This window comes from Ranitomeya variabilis, chromosome 5 (genome assembly GCF_051348905.1).
Source record: "Ranitomeya variabilis isolate aRanVar5 chromosome 5, aRanVar5.hap1, whole genome shotgun sequence".
Classification (NCBI taxonomy): Eukaryota; Metazoa; Chordata; class Amphibia; order Anura; family Dendrobatidae; genus Ranitomeya; species Ranitomeya variabilis.
The window spans coordinates 487,584,631-487,596,697 of record NC_135236.1 but is presented as its reverse complement, the minus strand read 5'-3'; the positions used below and the strand labels follow the sequence as shown (position 1 = coordinate 487,596,697).

The 12,067-nt window shown below is 39.4% G+C and overlaps 1 protein-coding gene across 4 annotated transcripts in view; it reads right to left on the bottom strand.

Moving 5' to 3' along the window:
• Positions 1-9,507: 9,507 nt before the first annotated feature.
• The window catches only part of FAM53C (family with sequence similarity 53 member C), a 41,137-nt gene continuing 38,577 nt past the window's right edge, over positions 9,508-12,067 (bottom strand). For all 4 annotated transcript variants that reach the window (XM_077265552.1, XM_077265554.1, XM_077265551.1 and 1 more), the window contains one exon: positions 9,508-11,996. In XM_077265552.1, the coding sequence (XP_077121667.1) occupies positions 11,769-11,996 (228 nt within the window). In that variant the 3' untranslated portion in view covers positions 9,508-11,768. The remainder of the gene's footprint in view (positions 11,997-12,067) is intronic.

Below are 12,067 nucleotides of genomic sequence, written 5' to 3'. Positions count from 1 at the left end.
TTTACAGCTTGCTAGACTGCTGTTAAAAGTGGCAGTAAAGGTAGTGGCCATAGTTTATATTGGGAAAACCCCAGAGTCAAGTTGCCCTTAGCTGCATCTGATGGTCCCAGAGAACAATTTTAAAGCAAAATATCATACCAAGCTTAGCACAGCCAAAAATCTAGTTCTTGGTCAAAAAAGTGAAACAATTCCACCTCAGTGACTCAGCAGCACCTTCAGCCCAGGTTAGGCTTTTGATTCAGAGAGGATGCCCTCTTCCATCGCACCATTAAGATGACCAAACACCCGTGAGAGTTCATAACACAGGCAATGCCAGCATACAGCTTATCAATTCATTGCAAACTCATATTTCATAGTGACTCGAAGCCTCCACTTGTTTAGATAAATCGATAAACTTTAACAGTACTGCTTCAGGAGTAACACTTACTCCAAGTAAAAGGTGTTGAAATGGTAACTTTCTTCAGTAACCATTTAAAAAAAAAAAAAAAAGACAGGTCAACAGCAATAATGGACACACTTTGGATGATTTATCAGTACAAGAAGGTGTTGCCTATTGTAACAAACTTAAGAGCTATTACTTCCTACTGCTGGATAGAGATGAAAGCAGAAAAAACAAACAAAAAAAAAAAAAACACACACAACACTAACCAGTGTCATTGATTTTTCAGAGTTAGCAGGCACATCAATTGTCTGCAGATCTGTGAGGGTCCAGGCCTTCCAAGTGAGAAGTGGGCATAGCTCCTGTCTCAGTGTAGCATGCAGCCCGAAGTATGGACTCAACAGAAAGCATAGGGTTGTTGCTTATTGATTTTTCATATTTAGCCGGCACCTAAATTGCCTGCAGAACCCGGACCCCTACCAATCCCACAATAGACCCTCAAGAACTATGCACCTCAGCAGACAGGAGCCTAGGCTATTGAAACCAAACTCATTGCACTAGACCTGCCTGATTTTGCAAACAGCCCAGAGGGGTCCCAGAGCCCCAATGATCAGCAGCCAATTCAATATACAGGGGTTGGACAAAAAAATGGAAACACCTAACGTTTTGGCATCATAATCTTTGAACATGTGATAAACATGCAAACCGTGACATATGGTAATCTTTTGTAGTTGAATATTTGTGTTGTGTTATGTGTGTGTAAATTAACTGTTTGTTTTGCATAATTGTAAGAACATTGAAAATCTGAGAGGTCTGCCATTGGTATCAGATTCTCATCAAAGAGGCCAAATTGTTGGTGCTCGTATGGCAGGCGCTAGTGTAACACAAAGTGCCCGAATGTTTGGCGTGTCAAGAGGTACTGTCTCCAAAGTAATGACTGCGTTTGAAAGAGAAGGAAAAAAGTCCGCAGCAAAGCACAGGTCAGGACGAAAGTCAAAGTTGACTGAGAGAGACCGTCGGACTCTAAAGCGAATTGTGAGAGGATCGCAAGACCACGGCTCCGAAAATCACTGCGGAGCTCAATGAACACCTACAGAACCCAGTTTCCACGAAAACTGTTCGTCGGGAGCTGCACAAATCTGATCTCCACGGAAGAGCTGCAATTAAAAAAACTGCTGCTCTCAATGACAAATATTTCCAAGCGTTTAGTGGTGTAGAAACCTCCAGAATTGGTCCCTCGAGCAGTGGAAACATGTGATATTCTCAGACGAATCATCATTTACCCTATTTCCGACCGAGTGTACGTTTGGAGACAGCCGAAAGAAGCATTCCATCCAGACTGCCTTCTCCCAACCGTAAAACATGGTGGAGGTTCTGTGATGATCTGGGGTGCTATTTCATGGAGATCCGCCGGGCCAATGATATCATGGAAGAATTAACAGCCGAGATTATTTAGGCATTTTGGGTGACCAAGTGCATCCAATGGTTTAAGCACTGTTCTCGGAAGGTAACGCCATCTTTCAGGATGATAATGCACCAATTCATACAGCTAGAATCGTTAAAGCATGGCACGAGGAACATTCTAATGAAGTTGAGCATCTCATCTGGCCTCCACAATCCCCAGACCTCAACATTATTGAGCATTTATGGTCGATTTTAGAGATTCAAGTTAGACGTCGATTTCCACCGCCATCGTCACTCAAAGAACTACTGGAGGGTGTTTTAACTGCAAAATGGGCTAAAATACCTTTGGAAACAATTCACACCTTGTATGAATCCATACTAAGGAGCATTGAGGCTGTAATCGCCGCAAAAGGTGGACCTACACCATATTAAACTAACTTTTGTTGATGTTTCCAGGTGTTTCTATTTTGTCCAACCCCTGTATATATGTGAGTAACAAAATTCAGTTACTTTTTAAAATGTTAATCTGAAAAGTCATTAAATCCAAAACATGAAATTAAGAAAAATTAATTTCCATATTCTAAAAATAAAGAACAGAAAAAATTGACATTTGCAAGATACATAATGGGCTTCTTCAGAAAGTTGCTTTTCTGCCACAAGTCAAAAAATTATGTTTTTATTGGATCTGTCCTATGCCATTGCGTCAGTTGGCACTAAATGACAGATCTATCACTATAAAGGCATAGCGCCATCCATGTCTGCATGTTTAACTAGTTAATGGCCACCTTTTATAGAAGTCTTTTTTTAGGTCAAATAATCTGTGCAGTGTATTTTTATGTCTTCACAATAGTAGAAACCAGTTTTATTAAAAAAAAAATAAATAAAAATTAAGTTACCGTACAATGGAATGCAGTCATACCCTCATCTGATCTGATGTTGAGAAATAAAGAGGCGGCTGCACGCTACAAGGTACATTTGCAAAGGCTTCAAAAAAGCCAGCAAATATTGTGCACGGGTCCTATTCTGATTTATAGACCCCTTGCACAGTAATTGCTGAATACTTGCAGCCCAAGATGCAAAGGAGTCTCTCCATACCAGATGTGCTGCCATGCCTTCCTGGCCAAACGTCTTTATATCACCTATGCAAATAAGAGTTAACAGATCACATTCTGGCTGCTTCTAACCACCACTAGGGGGAGCTTACTGCATACTACGCATAGATTGACCATAATTAATTAGTTTTGCATGGTTTTCCCTTGTGGTTAATACAGGTATTTTTTATCTCTGTGTATGCAGAACATTTTTTAGCTCTAGATTCATCAGAACAGAACAACACCGGACTTGAGAAGGGAGCGTGTTGGAGTCAGACGCTTATGATTAAGATAAATCTTACTCTAGTCAGGTACTGGAGTAAGGTACACTACAGGTCATCATGAATTAGACAAGCTGTGGCATCCCACCTATCTTGGCAAAACTGGCATGACAACTGGAAACAACATTTTTGCGAAGTTCAGTGTTGTGAAAAATTTTGCAACTTTTCTAAGCAATTATCTTCAGAATTCTGGAATAATTTCTTCACTGAACCAGGACCTTTGGGTCTGTATCAAAATTCATCTTTATAGCATCAGAGCTTAACAGAAAACAACAACAATTTTAGACCTTTTTAAATTGAAATAAAATATACTGAGTACTTAGGCGTTGAAAGCTTTGTCAGTAATGCTGCCATGATGTCCAAGAATCCCAGATCACAGTTTTGTTAAATGGCTTCAAGAAAAGTATATCAAGCAAGAAGTCGGTAGAAATCACATTATAATGCTGCACTTCATCACCACATCAAGTGGTATTAAATAAAACATAGAAATACCAAAAGTAAAGACTTAAATTCAGACCCCAAACAAATTAGAACAGAAAAAATAAAATAAAGTGATGGCAATGATATGTACACGCAAAAGGATATCATGGGTTCCCTTCAGGTCAGAGCAGAGGTCAGTACTGGTCACAGTGGCGTCATAGCATTTACATATGGCAGTCCGCTCGGGCCAATGGATTTATAAACAGAAAGACGTTCAGCCCAGCCCTAGAAGATAAAGTATCTGACGGTCCAGACATGATTATCTTTCCTACCCAAGTACGAGTATGGCTGAAGGAGGCAGACTTAACATTAGAAAAAAAAAAAAAATTCTGAAAATTCTAATTCAAGTAGTGGGTACAGCTTTTTCTGTTCTGCTGCTGGCATGCAATATATATTATATATATATATATATATATATATATATATATATATATATATATATATATATATATATATGTATATATATATATATATAATATTATTCCAAAAAGAATCAGATGCTCAGAATTTAATAGCCCGTTACGGCAACGTTTCGGCCCATGGAGAGCCTTTCTCAAGCATAAAAAAAAAGTAACTGCAAATGCCAGTCTATAAAAAGAGGACCTGTCACCAGGGAACACTTCTTGCCATTACTAATGCTCCCTTGGGATGTTAAAACCTGCCATATAGTCCTTTTTAGCAAGTTTTTTCAATATGTTAATTTTTACTCTTATCCGTGTGCATCAATAATCCTAGGCAATCCCCCCCATGATTGGTAGGCGCGAGTGGTCGATCCATCGGTATTTTGCACCTGTATTACCTCAGCCTTATATCATGGGGGTCTGCTGCACCCTCAAGTGCATCAGTATTGAGGCCCGGTTTGGCTGCTTTTTTCCCCTCTCATGATTTTTATCCTTTTCAGTAAATTGCTTTAAATTTCAGTATAAGGACTTGCAAGACAATGAGGGCTGGACACTGGTAGCAAGCTTGCATATTTTGGATTAAATATCAAATGCCTCATGCATTTTTCCCCCCCATTTTCTGCAGAATGCAGCCAGGTACTATAATGTAGGTGGGGAGTACTTCTATAGAGTGCTGGGCAGCCCGCCTGATCTTACAGTATAGGTGGCACTAATGGGCAGGAAGCTGGCATGGTACACTACGTGTATTGGTGTGACTGGCGCTCTATACAAGCCTTTCCCTGGAGCATTTAAAATACTAGGCAACAAACCCTTCTCATGAATGGTAGGTGTGCAAGTGGTTGTTTTATCAGTATTTTCCACCTGTGCTGCCTCCGTTTATCATAGCGGCCTGCTGCATCCTGTAGTGCATTAGTATTTTGACTCAATATTGGCAAGTACAGCTGATTTTTTTTTCTGAGGCGTTGTTCACAGGATCTTCTGTGGCCAGGTCTTCAAAAAGGGAATCTGTCAGCAGGTTTTTGCTATGTAATCTGAAGACAGCAGGAGATAGAGCCTGAAACATCTGTCACTTGTCAAAGTGTGTGCTATTGTTCACTTACTGAAGGATTTATCTCTACGAGAAACATTGCAGGACTAGTCCAACTCCTCCCCCTCCTGTGATAAGCACCTCACTGTCTATGGACATTGTACATGCAGAGCCTGGTGTGGGCGGGGCTAGCTTTCTCAGCTCTGCTTCATTCTAAATCTAAAGGCTCTGATTGTGCGAGAACGGCTGAACTCAGTAATTTAAGGGATATATCGTTGGATTCAGCTTTTCTTTACCTACATTATGCTGCCCTCAGATGAAGCAGCAAAAACAAGCTGATAGATTCTCTTTAAGCTGTACTGCACAATTACCCTGTTGAAAACACCCCTTTACGAAGGACTATAAAAAAATTATATTGGGCACACTAAAACAAAAGAGACCTATTTCTCTTGAATGAATAAAACAAACAATTAAAAAAAAAACAGAACACAACAACAACAGCAACACACACCTTAAATGTTACTAGCATTCATTCAGGCAAGAATTCATAAATGATCCTGTAATGGGGTTACCCAAAACAGATTCCAAAAATCATTCAAATATAAATAAGCCTAAGAATAACCTTTTCCCTTTGACTTCTGGGTAAAAAGGAGAACCTGGGCAGTTTTTACCCAAGTTTAAAATAAATAAGATAAAAAAAGGGACAATATCATGAAATGCTAAAGAGACCACGATCATCCTTGATGAAGCTTCATCATGTACGTTTGGGACTAGATAACTACCTTTTTAGTAGAGCACAGAGTTTCCTGCCACTTTGGTCTCCAAGTACCCAAATGCACAAAGTGCAAAATACACAACTACTCCCCTTTGGGCTTTGCAATGCTTTACGGGTCACTGAAGCCGTACACATCACAAGAAGTTTTCCATTCTTATTTTCATCACTTCAGCTTGGTGCTTCAAATGAATTGGTGGGAGAAAAATGACAGAAAACTAGCACTACTGTGCAAAACTAAAGCCAACCCTAACAGAAGTCCATGCATCATCTTCAAGAAATCCCCCTTTTCCAGTTATTTTTTCAAATTATGTGCAAATAGGATATATTACAAAGTTGCTTATTTTCAAGCGTACTATGGATTTTTGAAATGGAAATTAAAATGGTTACTCTTTAATTAAATGGAATGGATTATGAATTCAATGTTAGATTAATTCAAAATCTGTAAGAGAAACATAGCAGTAGAGGTGCTCCCATGTTGTAGGTACACATCTATCCTGCATGTGTAGACTAGCATAAGAGGGAGTATTTTCTTATGGTTGATGTACTAAATGGCAATTAAGACTGGTCAGAAAAGTAACCATAGCGTAATAGTGTCAAGGAAGCCTATTTTAGGCTCTCAAGACATGGATACTTTTTAAGTTCATTTTTTAATAGCTTTGCTAAATCAGTGTTTTAATAATATTAATTAAAAAAAAAAATATCTTGGGATTTGTTTTATTGCACTTGTTTGATTTTCTGTTTCATTGCTGCTATAATTCGTGGGCATTCCATTGCATTACGAATTGATTATTTCACCCATGTCTAATCAAAGGGGCTACTCGCTGCCATGATGACCCATAGACACCCCACAATCTAAGCCGCTAAAGGATTAGAAGGAGAAGAGACTGCTGATCTTGCAGGTGGAACCGACAGCTGGCCATGATGTACATTTTCATCCTTAATTTTTTGGTGCACAATTTTTTATTTTTTTATTTTTATCCCCAATAGCTTCTGCTAGGTAAAAATAATAACTCTGGTGTTCCTCACCTTCCTCAGATCTGGCACTGCTTTAGTCAACAGCTAAATCACTAGGCTGAGTGGACTACACCATCTATAATCAACAGAGCTGCTGAGTCCAGTGATTGGCTGCAGAGTTTATGTTAGTTGCCATGGTTATGTCACCACTGCAGCACATCAGTAAAGATCCATGCAGCAGAGATGCAGCACTAGACTTAGGGAGGGAGTATAACACCCGAGTTTATTATACTAACCTATCAAATATGTTTTTTGGGGGTAAAAAACAAACACAAAAAATAAACTAAAAACACGGAACACCGCCCCCCTCCTTCATAATGGAATGGCTGCAGATTCTTCCGACAAGCTAAATGGAGGAAATGGTACATGTCGCATTGTGTATGTGCAGTCAGTTTGAAAACATAATACTCAGAACTCTTATATGGATAACTACAGAAGACAAAAAAAAAAAAAAAAAAACCGAGGTGCACAGGTTAGGTTAGCAAGAACCAAAAAAAAATAACAGAATCAGACTACACTCCCTGACAGAAGTTATGTCGCTTATCCATGTTATGTAAATAAAAGCTTATAACCTGACGTTAAATTCATCCATTGGTTGTATAAATTATTCTTTTGAAAGCTGAAACCCTCCAAAATGTGGTTTAGGTTAAGAAAATAAATTGGCATCAATGCAGAAATATTGATCAGTTAATGGACACAGAATGGTCAGATTTTGGCAAGACAAAAGTTGTGTCGCCTGGTCATGTAATGCACCAAATCCTAGTTTACATCCTCACCTGTGCTCAGTAAATGATCGGTTAATTATTGTATGCATAAAAAGAAACCCAGCACCCCAGACCTTCACTTGAACTGCAACTTGAGCTCTGACAACATGCCAAAAATCCACCCTGCGACCAAAGCCTGGATTATCAAGAGGCTGAATACCAGATCCACTGCAGAGGTGGCTGGCACCTTTAATGTGTCTCAGCGTCAAGTACAAAGAATTTAAAAAAAAAAAAAAAAGATTTGAACAGACTGGAGATGTGTTTGACAAGCTCAGGTCCGGCAGACCCCGCAAGACAACTAATCAGGCGGAACGTTTGTTGGTTAGAAAATCCAAAGCAAGCCCCTCTTCCACTGCAGCAGAGCTCCAACAGGCCTGGTCACCTCAAGTCCCTGTGTCAACTAGAACAGTTTGTAGGATTCTGGCTCGAAAGGTCCTCCATGGTCGAATCAGTGCCCAGAAGCCAGCACTAAACAAAAGGCAAATAAAAAACCGTGTGACATTTGCAAAGTCTCACAGCCTGCTAAACAGATGGACGCTGGAAAAGTGGCAGAAGGTGGATTTCTCTGATGAATCTTCAGTAGATTTACACCACAGCCACCACAAACCTGCAAGAGACCTACTGGAGCCCGTATAGATCCAAAATACACCCAGAAAACAGTTAAACTTGGTGGTGGAAAGGTCATGGTCTGGGGTTACATTCAGTATGGGGGTGTGAGAAACATTTGCAAGGTGGAAGGCAATATCAATAGCCTAAAATATCAAGAAGTATTAGCTACCTCATATTCCAAATCATAAAAAGGGTCAAATTCTGCAGCAGGATGGTGCTCCATCTCATACACCCATCTCTACAACAAAGTTCCTCCAGGCAAAAAAGATCAAGGTGCTCAAGGACTGGCCAGCCCAGTCTCCAAACATGAACATCATTGAGCATGTTTGGGGTAGGATGAAAGAGGAAGCTTGGAAGACAAAACCAAAGAATCTAGATGAACTCTGGGAGGCATGTAAGACTGCATTCTTTGCTATTCCTGAGGACTTCATTAATAAATTGTATCATTGTTGAACCGCATGGATGCAGTCCTTCAAGCTCATGGAAGTCACACAAAATATTAAATATGACTCTAATAGCACCACAACTTCATTCACCAATGTTATGCAACATATATTTGTATTTTAAGTTAATTCTTTGTTTGAATATCACATTACTTTCTGTGGGCGACAAAACTTTTGTCTTGCCAAAATCTGACCATTCTGTGTCCATTAACTGATCAATATTTCTGCATTTATGCCAATTTTCTTAACCTAAACCACATTTAGGAGGGTTTCAGATTTCAAAAGAATAATTTATACAACCAATGGATGAATTTAACATCAGGTTATAAGGTTTTATTTACATAACATGGAAAAGCGACATAACTTCTGTCAGGGAGTGTACACAAAGTCCTTCCCATCTCAGTAAGCAATGGCATCAGGTTTTCTGGGGGATGGGCAGGTTCTGACCCCCAACAATCCAGAGAATGAAGGAGGTTGCAGCTATGTGTTCCCTTACTTTTCTCCAACTTACTAAAAGGGCAACGGAGTTGCAGCACCCACTAACAACTGCACGGTACCGAGAGCTAAGTGGGTTCATCATCATTTATAGAGATTAGCATAAGGCGCCTTTAAAGTTAACTTTTTTTTCCCAGTGAAGGGCAAATTATGGTAACACCATCCATACATGCTGTACAAATTATGTTGCATACAAGGGAACAGTTTTTTAAACAAAAAGTGCATTTAAGACTGCTATTCCCTGCTTCTAAAGGGTAGAAAACAATAAAAAGCAAACTTCATTTCCCTAATGTGCAATGCATCAAACCAGTCAAATTTGATTTTGGGGAATATTTTTTTTTTTTATCCAGGATGGGTCATTTATGAAAAATGCTCAAAGAGTCACTCATACATTTAATACACTACTGAAAAATGGTTTGGGATTCCAGGCCATAGGTTAGGTTTTACACTGTCCCTAAGCTGTGTCATCCGAATCAGGATGAAAAAGGTGAAGTTGAGAAGAACAAATGATTCTACCACTTCACTACTTTAACCCAATGTCACACAACCTTGATAAGTCTGAGGCAAAAGGGGTATGGGCTATGTCCACACCTCTCAGTGGAAGCCAGCTGTCACCTGTGAACAGACATAAAAAAGGGAACCTGTCGTGTTGAAAACGGCATCTGATTTGCAGGCAGGATGTTAGAGAGCAGGAGGAGCTGATCAGATTGGTATACTTTTTTTTTTATTGGAAAAGTTTCATTAAAACTACCATTTTATTCATGGAAACTGGTGTTTCTATGCAAAACAGTCCAGTGGGCGGTCTTATTTAATGATTGACACACAGGAAAGACTATCAATCACTGAGTAGGACCACCCACTGGACTCATACATACAACCACCAGAGATTTCAATGCAAAAATCACATGTTATACCACATCTTTTCCCACTAACCTACATATCATTCTGCTCAGCTTCTCCTACTCTTTACCATGCTGTCCGTAGATCGGACTCAAGTACAGCATGACAGGTTCTCTTAATCATTTATTATTGCACAAGGTTTCCAGCGAATGTTTAGGATTTCTTCCCTAGTTTGAATTCTACGGAAAGTAAAGCAGGAAAAAAATAAAAAAAAATAAAATAAAAAGCTGAAATAAAAGTTTTGTATTTTTTTTTCTTTAACATTCTTAAATAGAAACTTGTTCTATGAACATTTCCTATATCTATTTTTACCAGGTTTTATCTCTTAGTGCTCTAGAGGTACCAGACTGTTAAAGGGGTGTATAACTAGTTCTCCATGTAGGGTGGAATATTGCAATATAGACGGTGGCACTGCTTTGCAAAGCTTTCAGTTACAGATATTCTAGATGCAACAGGATTTTTACCATAAATTTTGGAACTGCACATTGACAAAAACAATAAATAAAAAGTAGTGGTTTTACATACTTGACAAGTTTCTGCAGACTCAAGTAGGCAGTTTTCTGTTCGTAAGGTACAACAAACCATGCTGTACACTGAAATACTCATATGGCTCTCATACAACATTCAAAATAATTTATCATAACCTGACTATTTTCTCTGAAGGGATCTGCAGCACACTGCTCAGTGTCATGGGGAGAAAAGGCATCATGAAGGCTGAAACAACCACCCACATTTCGTTACACGTAAATAAAAAAAACAAAAAAACAAAAAACAAAACGCATTCCTGAAGAGTGAAAAGCATTTAGATGGGAGGTACAGGAGGATTTGGGATGTGCAGGACAAAGGTTTTACACCTGTCTGAGGTATTGGGGTGATCCTTTATGCAAGACTTGGATGGCAGTGCAGACAACAAATATGCTCAGGATGACCTGGAAGCTCCCTTTTAACTGGCCAGCAATTTAAAAAAAAAAATTCAATAATACTGCTTCTAGAATATTAGCCACAGGCAAACATTCATACGAAACAAAAAAAAAATAAAACTATACAAACACCTACAACAGTTGAAACAACATTTTTTTTGTTCTGTTGTCAGCCTTCCTCAGGATACATTGGAGAACTAAAAAGGTGTCCATTATGGAACACACAGGATTGGGTTCCCTTGTTGTGACGCTCTAGGCTCATGTCTTGGGGCATTCGTTGCAAAACAAGGTCTCAGCCTTTGTGCATGACCAGATTTGCCACCTTGGTTAGTTTAACTAATATCCCCCCCCCCCAATAGTCACCTTAGACAAGAATTAATCACATGCCTCTATTTACATGTGATCCCCTTGGGGCAGTGCAGAACACATTCTTCCAAAAGCCATCAATATAAAAATAAAGCAATCCCACAGCACCCTTTATGTAAAGGTTTGTAACACGGTAATGAGATCCCAACTCCAGCAGAATCACTGGGAAATGAGAGATTGGGAGTACTGATGATCCTGCCTCAGGCTAATCCTTCAGCAATAGATTGGAACTTTTGGCTCTCCCCCTTATACCCTACTCCCCCAAACAATTCCTATTGGTCATGAAGGTTAGAAGGTTTGTGGAATGCTCTTGGTGCAAGTCTGTTGATGGTGGCCTGAAACAGGCACCCAGACACTCTCATTCATACGTCCACCTCACGAACAGAACTCCGTTTGTAGTATGATGTTTCCTGAGAGTGCTAATTCTCTTCAATTAGATTTAAATCCAGGTCCGCAAAATCGTGCTGGAAGAGCATTGCCTGGGAGCAGGACGAGTGATCCCTCCTAGTCATATCTTCTTCACTAAGTGCCAATGTGCAAGTTGTAACAGGACTTCCAGAAGTGCAAGGAGATTCCCCATGACAAGCCATAAAAGGAGAAGAGCTGCCTTCATCAAAGTTATCCAAGAAACACATAGCACCAGCATTCTGCAAATAAAAAAAAGCATTAGTTGATGAAAAAGTTGGATAGACTGACTAAGAAAAGTCATGACTGTTAA